A 25,557-nucleotide genomic window follows, 5' to 3' on the forward strand; every position below is an offset into this window, starting at 1 on the left:
AGGACCTGGAATTCCTGTGATCCTGCGGTGGTACACAGTATTAGAGGGCTCCAGCACGCACCAATTCTGTTTGGAAAAAAAGTCTCTGCAAAGTTAAGGGTCCTTTAAGGTCTTAGTGTACCTCCGGGTGTAATGGCTGACACCTAAGCGCTTCTTGAATGAAGCACCTTCCCCCAGCTGGCAAAAAAACTCATCATAGAAAGGAGGACACTAACAAAAAGCCATAATGAGTTCATTAATTATGGACTGTATGGACAGTTCAGGTCCTGAAGTGGTAGAGATTCCCATTGTACATTAGAAGACCTCAATAAGGCACCTTTAAATTATTCAAAATACTAAATTATTATTGAATGACTAAAATGTTAAACAGATAAGGCTTTCTCTTTGTTAGTGGCTCTTTTCCTCGAGTTAAATGTTTCAGACAACAGTCAAAGAGGTAATGCAGCAAGGTTTGTGCCATCAGCATTCCTCTGCTCTGCCTTAAACAGAGGTTGCAAAAATATCAATCCCATCACCCAATTTCCAGCCTGTAACGGGACTGTTGGTGTGAAGCACTTTATTTTTCAAGCACGACTTCCCCGTGCTTGGCTAAAAAAGCCTCCAGCCCAGCTGCAGTTCTCTCCCAAGAGACCGTTTCAGTGTCACGCTGCCGAGTTTAGCCTCTAGTCTTAACTATTTTTTATCAGCCTTTTGATAAGTTTTACAGCTTGTAGGATACCTGCTGCCGCATCCACATTCACTTTATCCTCAAAACCCAGTGAGACAGCTGAACTGGGAAACTCCAGGCCCTTGCTTTGGGTGCAGCACAAGGCTACTACTGTAATTGTTACACAAGTTGGTTGAACAACTGAAACAACCCTAGTGCCTCCTGAACACCAAAGAGAAAAATCCACACTTACTGCAGCTCAGAATAAACAGAACTGAAGGAATGGGCTGTGATTTCAGTCAGGAAGAGGTGACGCCGAATGACAGACCTTAAAGAGTTGCCTTTTGGGGACAGTACCACGATGAAGGTTTGCCTGTCAGTTTTCATCTGGTGCCCGCAGCAGCCTCATCCACTCAGGTTTGTGCTTCTGTACCATGTGTCGCTACATCAAGCTAAAATTACTTGCCTCCTCAGCAGTCGCTGCAGACCCAGAGGGGATGGCTCATCAAATTCCTTCCTACTCAAACGAGAGGAAGATTCTTTCCGAGTACCCCTGTTTCAAGGAATGGTTCCGTTTGTTCACTCTAGAATGTAAATGGGACAGCGTGCTTGTCACAAAAAATAAAACCAAGAGGATTTTGTGTTCACAAAGATCACAATTGACATGTCAGAGCTTGATGCTTGAAGGAAGCAGGGTTTTTTTTTCTAGAAATGTGCAATACATTGCTATCGGGAAGTACTGGTGTCCTAAAATAAAAACCACGCACTAGGCTCCTGCATATTTTAACAGTGTAATGTTTCTGCAAAGCCTTTAAATTGGTGGTTTTTTTTCTTATGACTTAAATCATTAAGTGGATTATAAACTGGTTTACTGTTTTTTTCCCCCTTAATGCACAGGCTTTTTTCAGCCCAAATGCCATCTCTTTCACAAGCCACTCCTCAGACCTGCACCAAAACGTCCATTTAATAAAAGGCATTTCAAAACCCTTTGCTTCTGTAATCATCCTCTTTTCCCTCTAACCTCTTTCTGTCATCCCCGGTTATGCTCAGATTGAGCGCTGTGGGGCAACGACACATCTCTAATTGTATGGGCTCACCCGCTTGAAGCGTGGTCTTAAACACATACACAGAGCGCCAAAAGGTGGAGGAGGAAAACATAATTCATCCCTCCCCACCCCCAAAATGCCAGTAACCTCAGTTACTGTTAACAAGAAGCTCTTTCTTCCCTTGAACAGTTATCCTGCCAAAGGGCACAGAACACCTTCATTCCGTAATGCACGGACTGGTAATAAATGCCATTTCTGAGCCAAGAAGCCAGGAAAGTTGTTAATATCCCCTTCCTTTGTAGCCTTTTCCTGTTGACCCTTAAGAATCTTTTGGAAGCGTCTTCTTTCTAGAGTTTAGTGCTTTTGTAGTGAAACATCGGTTTCACCTTAAAGTCTAGTATTGGATCTAATCCCACCAGAACTGAAGAGAAAAAGAAAACCAGGAAAATTAACCTAAATAAATACCGGCTTTACAAAGAAATAAATGTGCTATTGGCCTACAGTGTTGGGAACAGAGAGCAAGCCCTGCTGTTCAGCAGCTACCGAGTTGGAGAAATATTCTCATCACGTTGTCAACTCATAGCATGTAATCTTAGAAAATGTTTACTCCTCTTACATTTGTGTCATCAGGTGAGGAGAAAACTAAGGGGAAAAACCACAGATGATACTTTTTTTTGCAGCCAAGTATAAGGAGTGACATATCCATCTACACATTTAGTAAGCTTAGTGAGATGGCTTGTGAGTTACCTGGCATTACAGCCTTATTAGACTGAATCTTTTTCTTCTTCCCATGACATTTATTTTACCAGTTTGCTGTGTGCTTGTCTGGTACAATGAGTATGAAGTATTCCTATAGGATTTGCATTAATTAACTGGGGAAAAGGGTGGCTATTCAGTTATCCTTACATCATTTTAGTTCGTAGGGTGCTTTTAGAGTGAATAACGGAAAGCACTTACATTGAAAAGCCTTTTTTCCCCCCTTCAGCGTATAGGTAAGGTACTGATTAGCGTCAGCTGCCACATTCAGCACCACAGGCACCTTTCTGCTGCCGGAGGTGTTGGCGAGGATCGCCTTTTAAAAGCAGAAGCACATCTCCACTAACAGCCTTGGAGACACACGAATTGCATCTACAACTCTTAATTCATAGGTGCGTTGGTATTGTTAGGCAGCATTCCTCATACTTCTGAGCAGCATTTATCAGCAAGAAATTAGTACGTGCTCTTCTTACACTCTTCAGTTCCGGGAAATTCCTGCATGAAAAGCTGATGGTGCTTTTATTTCTGCCCTATAATTGGCTCCCTGAGGCAAATGTACAGTCACGGCAACTACAAAGAAAAAGCAGGGTATCCAAATGCAGAGCCCTTCCTCTGCTCACCTCAGAAACTCAGGCTGACAGAGGAGCCAAAATAGGAGAAAGAAAAAAAAGAAAAAGTATATTGTTTTGTACTTAGCTTCATTTCCATGCATATATTAAAGCTACTTTGAGCTATTCTAATTATACAGTTTTCAAGTGTGTAGATCCAATAATCAAAGAAATTATGCCAGATGAAGTGCCAGTCAAATCGTTTGTGCATTTAACCTCTACACAAACTGTTTTCATCATGATGCTGCAACATTTTGGACTTCTACCCATCTTAGTTCTACCCCTGCCCCAAACTGTTTCAATATAAAACCCCTTTTCCATCCTCCATTTAACTCAGCCGCTCCTCTTTGCCATCTTCACTCAGCTTTGACATTTCTTCACTTCCCCGAGCTGGATTTTTCTCCTTTGAAGTCATCCCACGTAACAACCGTTGCCTTGTCCAGATGACCACTTGCTCTAAACGCCAGCACGCGTAACTCCTTCTTCCGAGAGTAGCCTCTGTGCGCCTCCCCCGGAGACGGGCAACTCTTGGGACTGATCTACACATGCGAGTTTTGTTGGTCTAACGAGGCCACGTTCACGTTAAAACACACCAAGGTGCCATGTTTGTCATCAGCCAGCATCGGTAACGTGGTGGCACAACCCGTCAGCTCCTTCCCTAGCCATGCCGGCAATACTCACTGGTGTCTCCTTCCCTTACAAGAGAGACACGGTGAGATTAGTTAGCATCCTTACTGGGACATTCTGCCTAGCCTGGGGGGGGGGGGGGGCAAATAAATAGATTTAGCTTAAAAGGGTGGCTCTCTGTGGGAAAGGGCCTGGCTTCTCTTCACCTTCTGCTGGGTGAAGAGCTGGTGGCTCGGAGTACCCGTGGCTTCTCTGGGTAAGAAGTCAGTATGGAGTGCTGCCCTGCCCTCGTGAGCTGAAGGTTGGGGCCGTACCTCTGCAGCCAGGCTCCCACTCCAGCTTCTCCCACATCCATGCCGACGTGTTTCCCCACACCGGTCAGGTTTTCAGAGACAGGAACTCAGCTCTGGCCCTTTCTCTTCTCCAGTCAGGCTTCAAATAAGGTGATGACGGCTTGCCTCGCTTTCACTTCCTCGCCCGCTCTGGTAGCCTTGCTTCTCCAAGCCCCGAATGGCAAAGGCAGCTGAGATAAGACGTGGGTAGGTGCTGCAGAGCCTGTGCTGTGCCCCAGTTGAGTTGGTCTAAAGAGAACAATATTGTCTCAACATTGCCAACAGAGACCTGGAGATGGAATGTGGTCCTCATGGACACCAAGACACAAAGACCCTGGCAAAGAGAACTGCACGGTACGAGGAGTGCGGTGCCGCTCCCTGCCACCTGGGACTGAAAGGAACAACTACGATAAGGCCGCATAACCTCTATCCAGAAGATGGATCACAACCGCGGTCATAACAACGAACCAGAAAACATAAACGTCAGGTGAACTTTCTCCATTGTAACGTCATTATAATACAAAAACACACCTCCTGGTCTGAAGCCACCCGCCTCTAAGGCAAACCACGCCTTGGGCACTCCTCTTTGGACACGCATGATAACCTGGCTCGAGAAGATGGAGACTGGCAACAATCCACGGACCAGAGGAGGAGCGAGGTGTGCTGCTTGGCATAAAAGACTGTTCCTTGGCAACTGAACTTTGGAGATCTTCCCCACCAAGGATCACAACGATCGGAAGGACTGGCAGGACGCTGCCTGGACCTGGGACCATCGGGATGCCTTGGACCCATGGTGGTAGCTATAATCCTCTTCCCTTTTCTTTTTACTTTATCTTTTCTTCACTTTCTGTCTTCCTACCTATGGCACGCCGCTTTACAGGCAAACAATAAAACTGTGCTGTTTGATTAAACCATAACCCCTTGGCGTGGTCGCCGTGATTTTTGCACTTCGAGATCATAGTTAGTTAACAAACCATCACTAGTCCGCTGAGTGGACCGTGGCACCTCCCCAGCACCCCGTACCATCCTGCCACCAGCCAATTTTAGCTCACACCGTTTACCCGAGACCGGGGCGCGGTGAAAGCACGCACACAGCTCAGCTGAGCTAACCCAGAGGAGCTGGAACCGACGGTGTGACAATAAAACGAAAACCATTTGTCATTTTTAAACTGAAAAAACACCAACATTCTCTTCGAAGCATCCCAACCCTAAGCCGCTCCAGCACTTCCAGGAAAAGTTTTAAACCAAACTTTCACTTAAACAAGTGCAACTTCCTCACAGACCCCTGTGTGAGGTGACAGAAGACCAAGCACCAGTTCTCTAGCACTAGTAACTGCAGCTAATTCGCTCACACGGAGGTTCCCCTCCATCACCACATAGAGACCCTGGGTTTCTCCTTTTGGGGACAAATTCCTGACAGTTGTGCAAGCATCGCAAGTAAGAAATCACCTCATGACCTTTATTTCTCTTTTTTGTAAGCAGTTGGGATCCAGTTAAACAAGGTCAAATCACAATACAGTAGGTGCTTTCTATTCAAAAGTATTTAGAGAGTTCTTTATACTGCAACACTTTCAACTAGTAAAACGTTCATTAAATAGAGTGAATTTTTAAACAAGATTAATACAAATCAAGTCCTTGAAATAGAAACCATCACTAGAAGGATCTTACGCTGATAAAATTTGCAAACAGGTACTTAAAACTGTACAAAGCAGAGACCTTGTATTCAAGCAGAACAACTGAAACAACCTATTTTTGAGGCTATTGGAACTCCAGTCTAATCTCAAGAAACAGAATGAAATAACTGAAAAATACCACCAGAAATTGAAGTTACTTATAGCCCTGTGGTTAAACCCCTGAATTTAAAATAAAAAATCCTCTTTAATCAATCAAAAAATACCACCGTGCTTTGTGTGTGTGAAATCAAATGGTTCAAACTTGAGTGCTGTTCCAATTAATGAATATTCAAAGTGATATGATTTTTCCCTTCTCTGCAATGTTCTATCAACTGTATAATTTTTAGGTGTGGAAGATGCTTTTGAACCACTCTAGGAACGCATTTGACACAGAGCATAGTTCTTTGTACAGCATTTTGATTTGAAGACTAAGGAAAATTATCAAGCACAAATCAGTCAAGGGAAAAAACAGCAAATCACTTACAGAGCTCTTGCTTTTTTACAAAAAAAAAAAAAAAAACCAAAAAAAACCAGAGGAATTTAGAACGTATTTCTTACCTTGTTACCAGATGACTTGACTGCTTCTAAATAAGGATGAAGGAAGTTAAGAAAAGAGAAACCACTATTTCCTACATTTTTAAGAATACTGATGTACTTGGAGAACATTGCATAGAAACTATATTACACATGTACATTCACTTGTAAATATTTTAATGTAGCTCCAAACATAGAAATGTTGGTAATTTTACAGAATTCTGTTAGGTATCAGTCCCAAAATATGGTTACTCATATAAACCCCCTCCCCCCCATTAAGGTATTTGCATTTTGTAATGTTTTTTAGTGACATTTTTTGGCCACTGACCCCTGTGTACATTTCAGTTCTTTCTCACAATGTATTTCATAAGAGTGAGAAAGTGGTGCAAAATTACCTGCAAGGGTCAGGAGGGTAACATCTAATTCCAATTTTAGTGAAGATAGCCGCTGAAAGAAGTACATTTGACCTGCTTTTTTGTTTCCCATTTTTCTACCTTCTGAAGCCCCCCTGAATGTTGATTAACTGTTGACTGGCAAAGAGAACGTAAATGCGAGCAAATAGGAAATTGCGTTTTATATTGGAATCATCTGCCTCGCACAAATTTACCATGGCGTTTGTTTACCCAGTGTGCCTAAAATAGGTACACGATTTGCTTATTGCTTAACGATCTGCAAGGGTTAATAAAATTCAGAAGAGAATACCATCAGTAAGTATGCTATTTGAGATAAATACAGATAAAAGCCACCTTATCTAAGCTTTCCAATTTCAGCCTGTTTAAGTCCAAATACCATTTTCATGACACTACAAGCTTAATGACAAAATAACATATGGCACAATAACTTCTCCAGCAAAGATAAAAGGACAAGAAAGTATTACAGAGTAAAATCTGACCGAGTGGAATGTTTGCCCTGACCTAGACACAAACCTAGATGGTGAAGGTTGGTCATAGAAACACCCAAGCATGTTTTCTGTCCCTAGTTTTTAATTTCAGGTGTAGCTCTAGGAGATAGCATAGGGCATTTCCCACTCTGTACAGCAGACGGAATTTTGCAATTAATTTCTGTGGGTTAAAAAGCCCGGGCCCTGTAGTTACTTAAAACATCAAGGTATCGGTGTGCTAAGGACCAAAGTAAGTACAATGCCAAAGAAATGCTGAATTGAGCAATGAGTTAGCGATGGCGATTGGCAAAATCTGTTCTTCTGTCTTGGCAAAGTATCAGCAACTCACAGGATTCTTGAACTGTAGCTCTTATTCACAGGAACAGCCCACGTCCAGCCCTGCCCCATCACTGCCATCGAAGCCAAAGCCATCCGAGCCTGGTGCGCAGCCTCCCCCCTCTGTTACCTGGTCTGCACAGGAGCCAGAAGCACTCTGGCTGAGGCAGACCTGCGTTTCATTGTCATCGGTGGAACTGGCAGGACACGCTGCTTCTGACACCCCGTCATGATGGGGACCCCTGTTGTTGGTCCCAGCTACCTCATCTCCCAAGTCTATGACGGCATCTAGCTGCTGTTCTGGATCAGGCTTGCCTGCTGTTGAGATTTGTGCTTCTAAGTTTCTTGTGTTCTCTGTGACTTCAAATTCCTGCTTCTCCTCGGCCACTTGCTTCTCCCTAGTGCTTAACTTAGCCTTTGTGGAATTCTTTATTTGTTTGTTGTGCATGTCGTCTTTGGAGAACCTCCAGTGAAACTACGAATAAGAGATCCAAAGGTTAAAGACCATTAGAGACAATCTCACATGGACATTTGTTTTCCTGAGCAGAAATGTTTATATTATTTAGCTTTAATTTAAAGAGTAGTTTGACCAAAAAGACCTAAAGTTAAAAAAAAAAAAATAAATACATGACTACATCAGATGGCTTAAGATCATTTGTGCCTACACATATATATGTAATACACAGAGAGGAGACTGTGATGCATCCTGCTTCTGCTGTTCCTAGAGGGTTCCTCTCCACATGCTGTGTCTGTTGAGGCCGACAGACCCTGGCAGCCAACCTGCACTGGGTGGAAAGCAAGAATACGCAAAGCTGCACAAGCGCAGACAGAAGAAGCAATCCTACGGCATTACTCCAAGGTTTTTCACCAGGTCAGCAGCAGAACTAGCACCATATCCAAGACTATACCCAAACAGTAAAACATTCTGAACCATTTGTACAAGTGTTTTTTGATGAGAAAGCATGAGGCTGCCTCTTGCAGCACTTGCCACAGCCGCCCTTTCAGAAAAACTGTTTTAACTACTGTTACCAAAAAAAAAACCAACCCAAACAAAAAACCCTAGCACTACCTTGAAATATTCTCGTTATATTTATATATATATATGTTACACCTGACTCGACAGGTGTAACATATATAAAAGTTGACAAATATGCCATTAATTTGTCAAAATTTGTGTGCTATTTGTCAAAAAATAGATGGACCTTCCCAAGGAAAGCCAGACCACATTCCAAGCCACTGCTGAGCCATCCTACGTGAGTCTTCCAAGTACACGTGAACGTGCACAACCATTTCATCAGCAGTGTCCGTGCTATGGGAACTCGGGGATTGGTTAGGGGGTCAGGTTTGGATGGCACCAACAATCTCATCAGCACGTTCAGCAAATTCAGGTGTGGTCCAAAAGCCACTTCTCCAGTGCAACCAGGTCTGAGCTGAGGTTGGTCCAAAGAAGGACTCATGTTCATAAATTTTTCATCTAGGTACTTAATCAAAAAGCCATTCAGAACCTATTAAGTTTATTAGATTACAAAGATGGAGCAATGCTCTTTCCTTCTGCTAGCCAGAACTTAATGGCAAAAGAAAAATAAAAAGAAGAAACTGGCCTTCACAAGATTCTTCTTGGTTTTACTTACAGGAAGCTATCTTTCACTTAAATATCATTACAATTTAGAGAAAGAGGAAGGATACCATCCCAGTTCTACGGCACAACTACTCAAAATTCAGAGACACCTGAATATTTTCCTCTTTGATTTGCAGAAGTGCTGGGCACCCACAGCTCCCCTTTAACAGAAGGTAAGATCAGGGCCCTAAATGTGATAAAGATCAAACTGTAGGAGACTCTGTGTGTATATGCAAATGTATCTATACTTACTCAGGTATTTATATTTCACCAAAAATGCACAGAGTTTCTGCTGAAATAAGCGTCACTTTTGCATAAAGTGAATGCATCTGATTATCTTATCACTGACTGAATATTGCACTAATAAAAGTACTTCTGTCTTACTGACAAAAAAATAAGTTGCAACACGCCTTGCGCGTTTCCTTTCGCTAAATGAACAGCAGTTTGCCGGTGTGCATAAATAGAGGATGGATCAGTTGCCAACACTGCAATGTCCTTTTAATCTTATAAGCCTATTTCCCTCCTCCAAGGGGTTATCTATAAACATTTTAGACACACCGTATCACAAGTTAAAAAAACCCCAAGAGCCTGTGATGACGTAAATGCAGAATATTCAGCAACTTAAATGCTAGGTTTGGCGTCTTTGATGTGACTCACAACCACCACTTACAGACGTTGAACCAGTCTTGTTAATTAACTATAATCAATGTACCCCATTTTTCCTTGACCTTTGGTTTGAAAACTTGCTGTAGCGATTTTTGTCCTTAAATATGTCTGTATATTTCATACTGCCAATGAATAAATCCCTTGTTTTGTCAACCAGACATTGCTAAGTACATTTTTAATATCCCCAAAAGAAAAAAATTCAAACAAAGTTTTGAGTCATCTGGATGGGATGTATTTGTTATTATAATACAAGAAATCGGTATCGTACTAATTTCTCTATTTGAAGACATACAATTTCTTACGGGTTCCCACCCCTCCCCCATTAAAACCACACACAGTGGTAGGAAAAGAATGACCAAACACAGGCACTCCAGCCCTCAATCCCAAGATCCTTAGAATCACCTGAAAACAAAGAGAAAAACCAAGAAAGATGGGCTTTGTAACATGTTCACAGAATACTCTGGGCTTCAGCTTTGCTAATGAGAGAGGATAAATCCTAAATCATAGCTATGCTCCCAGTGGTTCTTTTCTACTTCAGTCAGTTCAAATACTCTCCTGGTCTCCACTCTATCTAAAAGATGACTTTCACAGAACCGGGCTCCAAAATAGCGAGAGCTTTATAGATGAAAACTATCGGTAATTATCTCAAATGTTGGGTAAAATGCTCCTAGTGCTCAGCTCCACTTAGGGTTCTCAATCTCCTACCCCAGCTCAGCTTCTGCAGGGATCTTGAGGTCACCACCCCTTCGGGTGATGCTGGGCTAGCCAGCACTCACGTTAGTGCTGTATTAACTAGCAACCTTTTCACCATGTGGTTTCAGAGATCTTTTCCATACTTCCTGGCTTTTCTGATCCCTTGCACACCGAAATGGCAAGGCAAATTCGGGTACAGTAGGAAGGTCAGCACTTTCCCAGTTTCCACTCCTTGTATTTCCCTCTCAGCGGTACGGCGTGACAGGTTTGGACAGGAGTTCCCATTGCTACACATTTAAAAAATGGAAACGGGAATACGTATGTGTATCCACATAAATCCGTCATTAGCTGTCAGGTATGTTCTCAGCTAATTTAGCTGGATTCAGAAGGCTTTTTTTTTTGGTTAAATTCTAGCAGAATTCATTCGCATTCACACAACCGAGAGAAACACCAGCCAAGATCAGCCCTGTACTGTGCTGGGCTCTACCAAAACACATCGCAAGAAAGAGAGAGCAATTTAAACAGAAAAGACGGGCAACAGGTAAGAGAAAACCACACTGGTTCCACCTTGCAGGCAGTGAACATTAGGCAGAGAACTTTAAGTCACATATGAAGGTTTATGGCTGATTTATGTAGGGAGAAATCTACATCTCTTCTGCTGCCATCGGCTCAACAGAGAATGTTGTGAAATATGAGAGCTTTCACATCACACCAGCATTCTGTGTTTCTTTCATTTGAACACTTCAATTCCTTGTGTCTTGCTACTGTATCACTGAAATGTTGAATAAGCCATTTTTACTTCCACAAGAAATCAATTGCAATATTGTAATCTCACCAACAAAAAAACCAAAGAAACCAGGAACTCAAGGTTATTTACCTTAGATTCCTTCTTCTTTGCTTTCTGGGGCAAAGAAGGTCTCTGAAGAAATACAATTTGCTTTGTAGATAAATTCCCCTCCCTGAAAAGAAACAAATGCACACTCCTGAGAATGAATTAAATTCACATCCAGCATCATTCAAAGCGAAAATCCATCTCAGTCATTTATTTCTGCAGGTCAGAGAAGAGCAAAATGAAGAATGACCTAAACACTGCCTGTCCCCAGTGTCTTTGAGCAGCCTGGCGTTCTGGGGGGAAAAAAGAGCAACTGTTCAGCCTGACAGAGCCTGTCAGCCTGTGACATACTTTTGCTGAAAATTTTAGCGTTAGGGTATAAACACAGAATAAATTGTTTGGAACAAAAAGCAAGAAACCCAAGCACCCTGGTGCCTGTCTATAGCAGCGTCTCGGTGACACTGGGGTGCTCCCTCCCTGCCAGGGCACTGATCCAGAATGGGGCTGGGTGCTCCCTACAGACCTGCAGCACGGCAGGAGGCACAGCCCAACACCACCAGCGGTTAGGTCGGGTGGGTGCCCTTCCGACCCGTCAGCCTGACCTCTGTTACTGAACTTATAAGTGGGATACAGAAAGCTAGAAGAGAGAAAAAAAAATCACAGATACCTTTAAGAGACAGGGCTTACAAATTATAATTGTGATTTTCTATTCATTCCTATAGCTAAACATATATGAAAAACTTAAATACCATTCTTCCCCCAGCACAGATGGCCTTTACATTTTAGGTTTTTATGTGTAGGAGTAGTCTTCATCTAGATGTCATAAAGAACTGGGCATATTTTTACTCTTTGAAGATAAAAAAATCATGACTGATTATGCTTATATATATATAAAAATATATTCTCGACCGGTGAAAATTCAGAAAGCGCCATCTTCATGATTAACAAATGGGATGACTGTTTTTCACCACAGTTATGAAAAGTATTTTTAAGTGACTTGCATTTATATTTAAAACCTCAGAATATTAATAATAGCAAAGCAGACCGTAGAATGATTATCAAACAAGGCTACTAGAGTAATGACACACACAATCTGCTCAGCTAGACTGTGTGTCTCAGCAGCATTAGACAAACACTGATGAAGAATCAAATGACTTTTCTTCACACAGGCAACATTTCTCTCCAAACATTACCACGCGTTTTGTGTTCACTCTAAGAGGAGTTACCAGGTGATCCACAGCAGGAATTTTACAGTCAAGGATTTTTGAGAGAGGCAAAGACAATAGCCAGAAAATTCATGCAGAAACCACACTGCCACTTTGCAGTGTTTTGCCTGCCAGTCATGTGCTTCCTGCCACATGTGGCTTGCGATGCTCGGAAAACTCAGAGCACAGCTGCAGCAGGGTTTGCAAGGGCAGCTACTGCACGCGTGCATGAAAATCCACACTAACTGCACGGAGAATCGCTTGCACAGCAACTTCCCTGACCAAAAAGGCAGCACCCACCCCCTCCCTACCTGTTTGTCTTCACAATCGGAGTAGGAAGCACGCACGTCAGCTGCCAGCCATACACGGCAAGGGAATTCAGCAGCGGAACGTAATCTGTCTGCACTTCAACTCCCTAGGAAAGAAAAATCAACAGTTAGCATCGTCACTTGGAGTGTGACATTCAGTTTGACACACACACACAAAAAAAAACCTCACAAGAAAAAAAAAAATGTACATGTGTGTGTGTTTTCTGGAAGGGAGAACGGGGTTTTGTACTGAAGTGGGTCATTTTGTATGTTCAGCGAGGCAGGAAGGAAAACGTTCAAAAACATGAGACACAGGACCAATCACCCCATACATCCCAAACTGTTAAATGAGTTTGCTTAAAATGGAGAACATCCGTGATCTTGTTTTTACACTGCCTGAGTAATCCATCTAGCTTTAGTTGATTCCAGATCTGACCAGGTCAAATGAATGGTATTTTACCAGTTATCTCCTCCCAAGCAAAAAAATATTCAAGTAGTTAAAAAACGACAACATTGCTTTGCTCGATTCTGTTCTTGTCTAGGCTAGAGCAAACCCTGAGGATCTGTACTGACATGTCAGGTTACTCTACTATGCTGGACCAAAAGCAAAACAGCCAACAATAACAAAAATAAAACATAAGTACAGGTCCATTCCTTTTATCACCCACAAACAGGCATTTACTTCCATGTTATTTTGAATTAGGAAACCCGTGGATGAGACCAAAGGCATTGCCTTTGAGTGCAGAAGCCTGGCTCCGGGTGCAGATCTACCCAGCAGAGCCTTGCTAATTTTCTTTCTACTAAATGTCAGACCCTGTAATTCACACAGAAGGAACCAATGGTGGTTCCAACAAAGACTGCTGCAGTGCGGTGTCAAGACTTCCAGTAATTTAACGCATAGATGCTAGAGCATATTTACTGGGTTTTAATTTTAATAAACACAAAGCAGGCAAATGGCAACTACTAGTCTCAACAGATATAACTACGTTCCACTGGAATAACAATTATATTTGCCAAAAAGCTCAGGCACTCACACTGATTTCGTGTGCATGCAAAGAGCTTTTAACAGCTCAACACTGGGTAAGGCACAATAGTTTTGCAGCTCCAAAAAAAATCAATTTATCCTGCAGTAATAAAATAGTCATTTAATCAGAACTAATCCAAATCCTGCTGTAGTCATTTCAAGGTATTTTAGTGAATTCCAATCTCAGCTATTCCTTTCTTCTAACAACTGTAATTTAGGTCACTTGATATCTTCATAACCGAATGGCTGCCTGACTATACCTATTAAAAACCTGATCATGACTACAAATGCAAACAGCTGAAGAAGCTGTATCACTCCTGCTTAAAAAGAAGAATGTTTAAAAACTCCACTCCAGAAAGGGCATGCAAGAAAACAGTCTACTAACATTACTTCTGGTTTCTGTACAAAGGCTTTCAGGGATTTACAGAGATACTGCTGCTTTACAACATCAGCATGTAGAGACCAGAACTTCTAACTCCAGGAAAGGAAAGAGATGCCCTGCAAGAGGGGAGCAATACCATGAAGCGATCAGAACTTATCCTGTAGCTGTGATTGTGGTAGATTCCAAGTCTCCTCAGGCTCACATTTCCCTCTGTAAGCTGGATATTTCCACCCTCTTCCAGTTTTTACAATAGAGTGTCCAAGGGTAATGCAAAAATTATGACGTATCGACATGCCTTGAAGAGCTAATGTCTCAAGAAAACACATCAATAACACACTGAGATTTACGAGATTGGTCAACAACACCTCCCAAAAATAAAGATGAAAATATCCAACATGAGCATTAAGAATAAGGTCAGAGCATCCAACATCAGCAAGCCCACCATGAGATGCCTGGGAGAACACATAAAAGGATCTGACCAAAACATTCCCTCCATCAAACAGGGTTTGTGAAGGGACCAGAAAGAGCTCATTCATTTGAGGGTGAAAGACTAGCAGGTCAGGAAAGACTGGCACAGCAGACCTTGTTTGTGCCCCAAGCAACATCTTACATTGCAAAGTGAATTTCTGTTTTGAATTCATTGCCTAAGGTTGGCAATTAGCAAGGAGAACCTTCTTCTTCCATCAGGATGCACAACAAACATCAAAAATCCGAAGGAGATTACGGCAACGAGGAAGGACATCAATACCACACAGAGCTCATTTGGCTGCTGCAGAAGCCCCATTGTTTCAGGGACACGCTGTCACTCCAGCCACAACCCACTGTCCCTGCAGGCTCCGAGTGGCGAGACAAGGCTGGCTTTGGACCTGTCTGACTTGTCAGGATTAAGCATCATCTGCAGCAGACGATGTTTTATTTCACAATCCCAACGGTGCAGAAAGGAAAAGAGCAGGTAAGCACATTCGAAAGTGTGAAGATAGCCAAAAATAAATTCAAGGTTAAAGTCAATTAGAGGCTTGAAGAATCATTTATTTTTTAAAAAATCTGAAAATGTAAAAAACTGTCAAAAGAATGCTGTGCAACTATTACAAAAAGGTGACCTCTTATTTTTTGTATGTGCTGGCACTTGACAGCACAATCTGCTCGTTCGGCTGTTTGGAGGAACAAAGCGTATACATTATACTACGCAGAGGTGCACACCTCCTCTGAGCTCCACACGCTCTTTAAGGAGCTCGCTCTAACTCTGCACGACGGTTCTCTGGAGTCAGACACCACACCTCTTCCCCAGGTCCCTGGGGGAAAAATCTACTCCTAATAATTGGCCGCGTTTGGAGATGATAGACAAGAGAAAGGAGTCACTCCTGAATCAACAGGTGTAATTCATGTGGGCTTCAAGCTCCTTACTTGCAAATACAGATAATTGAAGCTTTCTTTAAGACCACAAGAAATGGCTACTCCCTCCCCATCCTGAATCATCGGCGGTAATCCCATCCCACGACTGGAATTTGTGTGCCAGCGGGAGTCACAGTTACACAGACCTTTAATTGGTGCCATATTAAATACTTTCCAAAGCAAAAATGCTTCTAAACAAACAATACACTGGGGGACAGGTCCAGAGGAAGACAGTCATATTGTATTAATTTTACGTTTAATGCAATAATTAAAAATATTTTATCTATTATTATTAGAGACAATGAAAATAAAATTTCAAACATACTGTTTTGAAACATAAGTTCTGTAAGAAGAAAATTCCAGTGCTCTTTCTAGCTAGTAAATATTGGATTTGAACACCAGAAGTAGAAAGTACATGCCAGAGCTCTACTGAAAAGGAAGTGTTCAAACAACGTGTCTCAAACTGGGAGACATTTCATTCAGTGAAAGGGTGGAAAATTTTAATTAACTTGCTTCCCACTCTCCTGTGGATGATAAGTAATCTCTGATCACACCCTGAGTGTCAAGAAGCCAGAGCATATTGAGCTAGGTTTTTTTCCCTTGACTTGCATCACATGAAAAGAATTCATTTTATTTATAGTTTTACTGTTTGTTTTCAGCATTTTTCTCATTTCACAGTTGCTTCTGCTCATTAGAAAAAAAGAAAAGATTAAAAAGTGATAATGATAATATCTAGGACAAGCCACACAAACAACTGCATTAACAATTTTTCTTTTCATTTCCCCCCCTACTGTGGCAATTTTAACCACAGCAAGATAATAAACAAGACAACTACTAAGCTCTTGTGAGACAGAAGTTCTTTAGAAATCATTCTTTCCTGGGTTAAGTGAGTGTGATTTAGTTACAAAGCAGCTACGGATTCTCACTATTTAATATTTTTTTTTTCCAACGTGGATTAAAGAGTGGAAGATTGAACATCACATTAAATAAATCTTAATAAAATCTTCATTGACAAATCCTAACAGACTGCATACTAAGATCTACAGACAGATGGCAAAGAGGATGGGAAGTAAAAAACACAAGTAATTTTGAAAGTGTAACCTACTGTTTGTTGGGGAAAATGGTTAATGGATTCAAATCCAGCTCCTTACAAAAAAAAAAAAAAAAAAAAAAAAAAAAAAAGTGGGGAGAGCCCACGAGGGTGGCAACGTGCACCCCCAGCCAGGGCTGGTTACCAGTCCTCACCCACTGCTGAAGCCAGAGCTTTCTCTCCTAGGGCACTGAAAGGAGGGATGAGGCTTATGCCTTAGCCGAAAAGAAGGAAAATAAAATGAGAGAAATTAAATAGATGGGCTGTGCAAGAATGACCCAGTAAAAACATGCTGCGAATGTTTTATGTTTGCAGTAACACAGACTAAATCCAAGCTCTAAATTTGTGAAAGATTTGCCTTTTTCCTTCTCAACCTTCTTCCAAAAGGTAATTTCTGTGAACAATATAGCATTATTGATCCATTAAAACCACTGGAAGCAAACCAGAAGTTACCCCACTGTTTCAGCAATAACAGTTAGACTACGCTCCTCTACTATTGAGCTGCTCCCAAATTTCCATGTGTAACACGCCACAGCACCTCACTAGCAGACACTTGCTATACATCTGTATATGTATAGCAGAGGGGGATGGGATGGCTCCTGCACCCTTAGAAACCATCAGTGGCTTCTGGCAGCAGATAGGTCACTGACCAACACAGACTAGCTGTCAGATTGGAACCTTAGTGGAAAGTTAATGGGGAAAAAAAAGCAATAAATAAACCTACAGGCAAGCTTTTTGTTCATGATTCTGGGCATATGTAATTTATTTATGATTACTTAATATATGTGAGTTCATGCACTGTGAAATATTTTTTGTCAGGCAGCTATAACACCATATAGGGTAGCATCCTGCTAAGACAGTTTTTCTGTGATGTATCTGGTCACAATTTCAATACACACATAGGCTGATGAGTAGCATTTACATCTGCCTCAACATCTAGGGTAAAATAAAAAAAAAAAACCCAACCAAAAAACCCTTCTGTGCCCACAAAGCCCGCTTCTCTCCGTGACTTCTGCAGATGCAAATCCTGCTCTCTAGCACATGTATAAATAACAATGTCTGAGTGCTCCTGATACTGCCTGCACCCGTAACACAGAAGCACATCTGCACAGCAACACAATTTTGCGTTTACAGAACCACAGGGTATGTAGTAAAAGCTCCACAAAGTGAACGTGTTGACATGGAGGGTTGTCCCCAAAGGAAGCGTGGAAGCATCTTATGAAATGTGTTAAACTTACAGAAAACGTACACGTGATAGGACAACTTCACATAACTGGCCACGGAGCACAAGAAATAAATGTGATCTAGCAATTCATCGGTGTATTTTCTTATATAACTCTGGCATTTTTAGTTTCACAACTCCTGCAATGCTTGTGTGCTGCACCTCCAGGTGAGTGCTGATTTTACCGCTTGCTCATCAACTGATTTGGGGGGGAAAAACCACCACAGAAAACCACAACCTGAGACCTTGTATACTCCAGGGTGCCTTACTACCCACAGCTTAATCATCTCCTTACAGCTTCCCCAACACAATTTCCTTTGGTTATCATTTATTCTCAAACAAAACTTGGCTTTTGCAAAAAGGCTTTGTGCACCACTCCGCTATTATGGAACCAATAATCTATTTCCATGCGAGAAACGCAGCTGAAGCGCAGACCCTCTTACTGCCACTGGTTCGGGCAGCAGGAGAGCAAACGTTGGCACGGCCCCCTCCACTTACAGGCAGGCTGTGTATGCAATGTGCAGGGTCCCAGCACCTGCTTCTAGCGCCCCTCAAAATGCTGAGGTCCCCCCCACACCCACCGGCAGCAGCACAGGATCAGGTCAGGCACCACTTCCCAGCTAGCAGCTACCTGCCTGGGGAATGAACATTACTTGTGCCCTGTGTGGGTTTTTTTAGAAAGTATAGAAGAGGAATGAAAGACTTCTCAGCTTGTTCTTAAGTGGGAAGTTCCAACCTGGCGCATTCACTTTTTCCCAAAAGATTTTTACGGGTGAGCAGAGAACTAATTCCTACCTCTGATCTTATCAGAAACCTAAGCAAACTGTGACAGATAGAAGTGCTTTAAGTTTTTTTTTTATTCGTACCGTTTTAAGTCCTGTGCTTTTCTGTCTACTTAAAGTGCCTTTTACTCTTGCGGAGGAAGCGCTTGCCTTGTTATATGTTCAATACTAGCGGCATCACAAGAAAGTATCAAGAAAGTACCAAGTTTGCCTTGCTCGATTTTATTACTAAATTTATCAACAAAACCAAAGAAAGATTAGCCTGTGGATTTTAATCCTGTATAGAGCGTGTCTACTGAGTTCAGCACACAAGTATATATGCTGCTTTCATATCTTACGTAAAAGAACGAAAACAAGAATTGCAAAAACCTTTTGAAGATAACAGGCTCCTGAAGGCTTTTGTTCAGCTTTTCTTAAAAAGCAACAAGGGGCACAATGATGAAATATCATGCCCGGGCAACATGTATGTCCTTTGTATGGTAAAAAGGGTCACGCACACAACTGCTTTTCATGCAGTTACCATCAGCTCCTTTGCTGACCTGGGTCATGCCTTTCTCCCATGGCCAGAGACCACAGAACATAGCTTAACTGACAAATGACCTAAATCAGATTTACAGACAAATCAAATCCTCGTTTCCAGAGAATTTGTTTCAAGGCTTACATTAAGGCAACGTGCAGCCTAGGCTCAGCAGAGATCATTTTTTAAATCTTTCGATACATCGCACTTTAGAAGGTTTACCATGTCTACAGCTGACGCTGACCCCATTCAATTCTGCCAGGGAAATGGCAGCACCATGATGTATTTGAGATTTTAATTCATGTCAGTACACCAAAGATACGGTATAGCAGAAAATAAAAAAGTGATGAATTGCCAGCTGTAGATTTTCAATGAGAAAATACCTGTAAATTAAGGACAGTATTTTCAAAATGAACAAGGCTTCAGAAGCAGAACAATGCAGAAATCTAAAATAAATCTTCAGGCACTCAGTTTTAAAGACAGTATTAGCTATCTTGTCTTGGTTAATGGGGGAGAGAAGGTGACAGATTAGAGTTGGGTAGAGGCTTGATTAATCAGAACTGTCTACCCGCATTTGCCTGCACAAGCAGAATTAAAACCATCAAACAAGTTTTAGGGCTGGATCTCAGAGGCTGTGGTGGAAATAATACGCCCTGACATGTTTAGAGTTAAAGTGATAAGGACGAGAACAGCATTTTGCCATTAGAAGTCCTGTGGTCATTTGCAGAGGATGCCATGCCTCTGCTTTGCAAAGAAAGAGTTAAATTACTCAGAGCTATTACATCCTGTCTGCTGCTTGGCGGGACCACATACTGTGACAGCTGCCAGCTTTACATCCTCCACAAACTGACATTTTACACACATACCCTGTGCATCACCCTGTTCGGCTTCTTTTCTTTATTACCTTTAGCAATTAAAAAGGCAGCACGTTCTCTGCTAAGAGGTGTGCCAACCCCTCTCTTTTGCCTTTATGGTTAAGCAGCAAAACTTTACCTTTTCATTTAGAAAGGTTCTCTTTTTATTACTAAGGGCATAGATTCATGCTACATGTCGTCCTTTTTAAAACAGCTCTCTTTTGTCGTGGCTGGGATTCTTTTGGTTGTTTCTTCTTCTGAATTGGGATACAGCACAATAAATTTACATTCAGTTCAGAACACATCTGAACAAGTCCATAGCTCACCCAGGTAATCAAATCTGATACAAATTTAAAATAGGGATCTATTATACACATTTACATCATACTGCCCATCAGGGCTTCTTGCACTACCCTCGGTACAAACAAAAATGACAAATGGAAAAGGTTAATCTATCAGAGCCAAACCTATACCGAAAAATTAAGAAACTACATAAATGAGTCATTCCACTGCTCCATAATTATCTCTGTGATAATTATACTTTGAAGTACTCAGAACAGAACCAAAGCCTTTACTGGCTTTTGGACATCTGTCACTACTGAACTGCCTACTTCCCTCTATTTTAACAGCCCTTTCCTCTGCCACTGCATTATTCCATGTTTATGATAAATAAAAGTGAATTCTGACAGGGTCTAACAGAGAGGCGACTTGGTCTTCTGGGTACAACACTGGTAAATGCTTACAGATTCCCCGGCTTCCACTCTTTCTTTCACTTGATGACTTTACCTACCTATGCCTATTATGTCTCAGAAAGCATGAGGCATGAAATATCCAGGCAGTTATTTAAACCCCAGGAGAAGAAAACACAGGTGGTCAGCTTTGCTGTTCCTCTAAATGGATAAGACCTTTGCAAGAGTTCCCCGATGCCTCGACCTCCTTCCTTCAGCAGGCTTTTTCTTCTCCATACTCTTCCACTTTCAAGCTGGTGGGTAACTCATCATGTCTCCAAAAGAGGAGCACTTCATCTCAGAAGAAGAAAATTGCCAGGGAATACCCAGCATCCAGATCTTAAATTACAGCAAAGAATAATCTGATCATACCAACAAGCTGTGTACATGCCATCAGTCAGGGTCTGAAATTGCACATACCAAATCTTATGTCTGGAACAAGAGATTCTCCCTGTTAGCCCTCCCAAAGACATAGCGTGCTGCACCACAGCATCCCTTGACACACCAGATGGCATTGCGATGTTGATTCCTTAATCTGTTGACCAGCCGTGTCTCCAGCATGGAATTGCTGGATTCAAGGCAAATGATGCTCCACCTACCAGGGGCTCTAAGGGCTCTAACACTTCAAGGGGCCCTGCTAGAAGACACTCTTCTGCTGTGTCCCAGTGTTTTGGGCACTACTGCCATCCCACAGTCCTTATTATCAGATGCTGTCCTTGTCATGTAGCTTGAGACAAACTTTCTTGTGTCCACACAGAGCAAACTAAGAGGTGCGTAGTGGCCGTTATGCATGATTTTGTTGCAATATCCTACTGAGACAGAGAACCTTTCACTGGTTGTCTAAGAGCCAAACTGATTCAGACCAAGAACCCATTTAGTTCAGAAAGCCGTTTCCAACGTGGCTGTGACAGTTAAGGAAGAAGAATACAGATCAGGGCAAGCACGTAGGATAACTGCCCCAAATATTTAGTGCTCTTCCTCTCAGTATGCCTGGCTTAGTTTTTAATGAAAGGAATCTGTTTTTTGCAATATGAGACCATCGGGTGAGGTGAGCTGAGGCGTATTAAGTGGGGAGGACCAAGAGGTTCATTTCAAAAACACACTCCTGAATTAAAATGCTTGTATAAACACAGAGATAGATAAGGTAGAGGAAAAAATAACATTGCTTCCACCTGAACCCATCTGAACTTCTTGAACCTACAGCATTCTTCAGAACAGAGTTCCACGTATCTGCTGCCTGCCACAGAAAGAATTAGCTGAATTATCCCCTTTTTGTTTGCTTTGCACCTGGCCCTGACTAGTGCCATCTGACAGTTCTTAGTTCTTATACTGGAAGAGACGGCTTTGACAGTCAATCCCCATTTACGTACCTCAACACGACTTCGGAGACCTCTACTTATTCCATGCCCTGCAACTCTTTCTTTTGCAGGCTGGAAGGACACACCATGTAAAGTCTTCCTAATATGAATGCTGTGTCGTTGATCATGCTTACTGCTCTTCTCTGAACAATTACTGTGCTAACGTAACCTACTGAAAGAAGCTGCCGTCAAACCGTGGCTTATACAGTAATATGTAGCAGTATATGCTTGCTTGCTGTTTCACCCTCTATTCCTTTCCCAACAGATTTTAATATACGGTTAACATTAATGCTCCTTAACTTTTGCCTCCTTGATCAGCACCGACCTAATGCACTCATGGAACCATCTGTCATTACCCCAAAACCTTGCTCCTGACTGGGCAACACCATAATTTGACCCTAAAAATGAACAAGAACTTACAGTCAAGTCTGTAATAACTAGAATAACATTCAATATAATACAGGAATCGTTTGTTCAGATGCACAAGAAAAGCTGCCATTAATGCATTACACTGTTGTTCAAGAATTTTCAAGCCATTTATTAGATGGTCATTTCTTGCTACACTACAAAGTCCTCATCTAATAACAAACCTCTTAATCCTAGTCTCCTGGAATTTTACACATTTAGTCTAGCATCTGTCCCTTTTTCCCTTAATCCATCCTTTTGGCATGTGCGTGCGCCTTGCTTGTCTGTCAGGATTTTACACTATTTACAATATATTCCAAGTGAAAAGATCAGATACTGCCTTTATAGATACGTAACAGCTTTTTCTGGCAGACAAGTAACCAAATAAAACAACAAAAAACCACCCCGCTTCTAAGAGTTATGCAACAGTATCTTCTTTTCCCCCATCTTTGCTTCAAGTCACAAAGAATTTAAAGCCCAGCTTTTCAAATACCTATCTGTGTACCAAATTTGCTGTGGAAGATCGGTACCGACTGATCTGATCTAAATAGTGTTTCTACTTATTTGAGCATACATTTGGATCAGTAAAAAGCCGATCTATGACACACATGGTTTGTTTATAGGGACCTATCCAGAATATACAGCTCTTCCAGCATACGAAGGAGGTCAGATGGAAGCAAATGCAGTTATCTGTGCGTTCGTCCTGCAGCTAAGCCTTCCTAAAGGGCCGCCTTCCTTAGAGCTGCGATGCTACAGTGACTTGTGTGATCATGTTGCCCTGACAACCAATGGAGATCCTCTTTAATCTAGCAGACATCTGTAATTTTGGGACAGATTGTCCTAAGTTTCATTGCTCACAATAGCTCATATTTCCTACCCCCCACCCCCCTCAATAAAGCACAGAGATTATCAAAATCAAAAGTGCGTTGTACAAACCTAGAGTGTGGTTAACTGGCATTGCTGTTATGTCGCATCCCTTCACCTCAGTTGCCCGTCTGGTATGTTGAAGCTCACAGATCAGTATGTGAGTCTGCCTCACAGTTTTGGAGTGTTTTGATTTACAAAAAAAGAAAAAAAAAAATCAAAGAAAGAAAACTGCAGACATACCTTCAGGACGGTCCACTGCTCTACAACAATTGCATCATAGCCCTGCATGGTTTTACTGTCTTCCACAGCAACATCTTCAAAGAGGAATACTCCATCCATTGTCCCATATAAAGAATCTGTGAAAAGACAGAGTTATCTGTAAACTTTATGGAAGGCACCCCATGTGCAGCGAGGCATTTGAATATTACTAACAAATTCTTCCAAGGATGTTAATAGAAAAGTGCATAGATCTTCCTCTGATAGTCCAACTCTATTAAATGAAGACTAGTATCTCTAGCAGTTTTTAAGAGTAATCATACTCTCTAACAGCAAACCTCACTGTCCACTCTGTTAGTCCAGAGTTTGTCATCAAAAAACACAGCTCACCCATTTTGAACAGGTAAAATTAATTCAGTCCTCAGCTCAGCAGTACTGCTCACCCACTTGAAGTTACACACACACTTTAGGGGCTAAAGACCATCTATTATGTCAAATTTTCAAGGGCTTTTGAAGGTACACTGACATTAATGACTATACCCGTTCATTCACACAAGTCAGAACCCTACATACAGATCGGCCATTGCAGTTACAGTGATCTACATGGACTAAGGATGATCTGGCATAGCTGAATGGTGGGGAAAGAAAAGATACATTCATAACTATTTAATCAATTTATGAAGGCATTTTGACCATCTGCTTTAGTGCCTCTCTATTCTCATTTGCATTCCCAGCATGTTCAGCCTTTTTTCAGACAACGCATACTATTAGAGTTACTCGAGCAGCACTTTCTCCTTCAAATTAGCTGTATACCCCATAATCAGCAATCACCCCCATACGCAAGAACTCAAGTTTTGTCAGCTCCAAGAGAGAACAGAATCAGAATAACCTGGGGAGGGCGGGGGGAACTTACCTTTCTTTGCTAAAATAAGCTAAATGATGAAGCAATAGAATTGTATTTAGAAAAACTGTAAATAAGCAGTATTGAACTCTATGAACACAGACAACTCCTCTCACATTGTCACAAAGCGTGTTTCAGCCTTTCTAGTTGAAATAATCCACTTACCCCGTATGACTGTTAGAAAGACCTTGCTCATCGCCCTCCTCAAGTGTTGTATTTTGCATGACAGTTTCTTTACGTTTTTAGAAGAATTGTGTTCTTTGCACTGGTATGACATATGTTTTTGAAATGCAACCACACATGCCAGACAGATTCCTGAACTGACAGGAGAGTCTTCTCGATAAGTCTGCTTAGCTGTTTCATCAGGTCCTCCTACTTTCCCTGGTGGATGTTACGAGGTCAAGAAATGCCAGCAAGAAGGCATTGCTGCCTCCAAGGGAAAACATATAGAAAACTCCGAACCAATCCTCACAAAGGAGGCAGTGAAGAGGATTAAAAGGGTTCTTACCTGTTGTGGCACAATCTCAGAAAACATCTTCCGATGTCATTAAATGATCTAAATTCAATTTATTATTTGGAAATCACTCTGTTGTGGGCTTTGCCCACAACAAACCAGACTCCTGCAGTTGGAGGGTTATGTCTACAAATACACTTTAGGAAGACTGTTGCTGCAGGTGTCAAGCATTTGCACACCCCCTTGCTTCTATTTGCACAGCCCACTACTCTTTCTTGCTCCAGTTTCAGCCACCATTAGGTTGTAAGTAAGCAGATGCAAATACTTGTATCTAAACTAACACATTTATAATAAAAAATAAAGCATTTATTTTTTTTTTTAGTTTGGTTGTGAAGGAAAAAAATTTGTAAACCACTTACTAGGGATTCATGGGATTCTGTTAGGATTGCAGAAAAATATACGGTCTACTTTCACGCTGACTGTCTCCCCAGACAGGTTTCCTGTAACCGTTTAGAATAAAGACAGACGAAGACTCCTCACCACTACAGCAAGGTTGTAATACACATTGCTCCAAGGAGGATGAGCTGGACTACAAAGTAGTAACT

General features: G+C 41.7%; 1 protein-coding gene across 2 annotated transcripts in view; it reads right to left on the reverse strand.

Moving 5' to 3' along the window:
• Positions 1 to 6,382: 6,382 nt before the first annotated feature.
• Positions 6,383 to 25,557, reverse strand: part of RFTN1 (raftlin, lipid raft linker 1) — a 95,509-nt gene continuing 76,334 nt past the window's right edge. For both annotated transcript variants that reach the window (XM_055805670.1, XM_005234687.4), the window contains exons 7-10: positions 23,622 to 23,737; positions 12,764 to 12,867; positions 11,293 to 11,374; positions 6,383 to 7,913 (exon numbers count right to left, since the gene is read on the reverse strand). In XM_055805670.1, coding sequence (XP_055661645.1) covers positions 7,473 to 7,913; positions 11,293 to 11,374; positions 12,764 to 12,867; positions 23,622 to 23,737 — 743 coding nt within the window. In that variant the 3' untranslated portion in view covers positions 6,383 to 7,472. The remainder of the gene's footprint in view (positions 7,914 to 11,292; positions 11,375 to 12,763; positions 12,868 to 23,621; positions 23,738 to 25,557) is intronic.

This window comes from Falco peregrinus, chromosome 5 (assembly GCF_023634155.1).
Source record: "Falco peregrinus isolate bFalPer1 chromosome 5, bFalPer1.pri, whole genome shotgun sequence".
Classification (NCBI taxonomy): domain Eukaryota; kingdom Metazoa; phylum Chordata; class Aves; order Falconiformes; family Falconidae; genus Falco; species Falco peregrinus.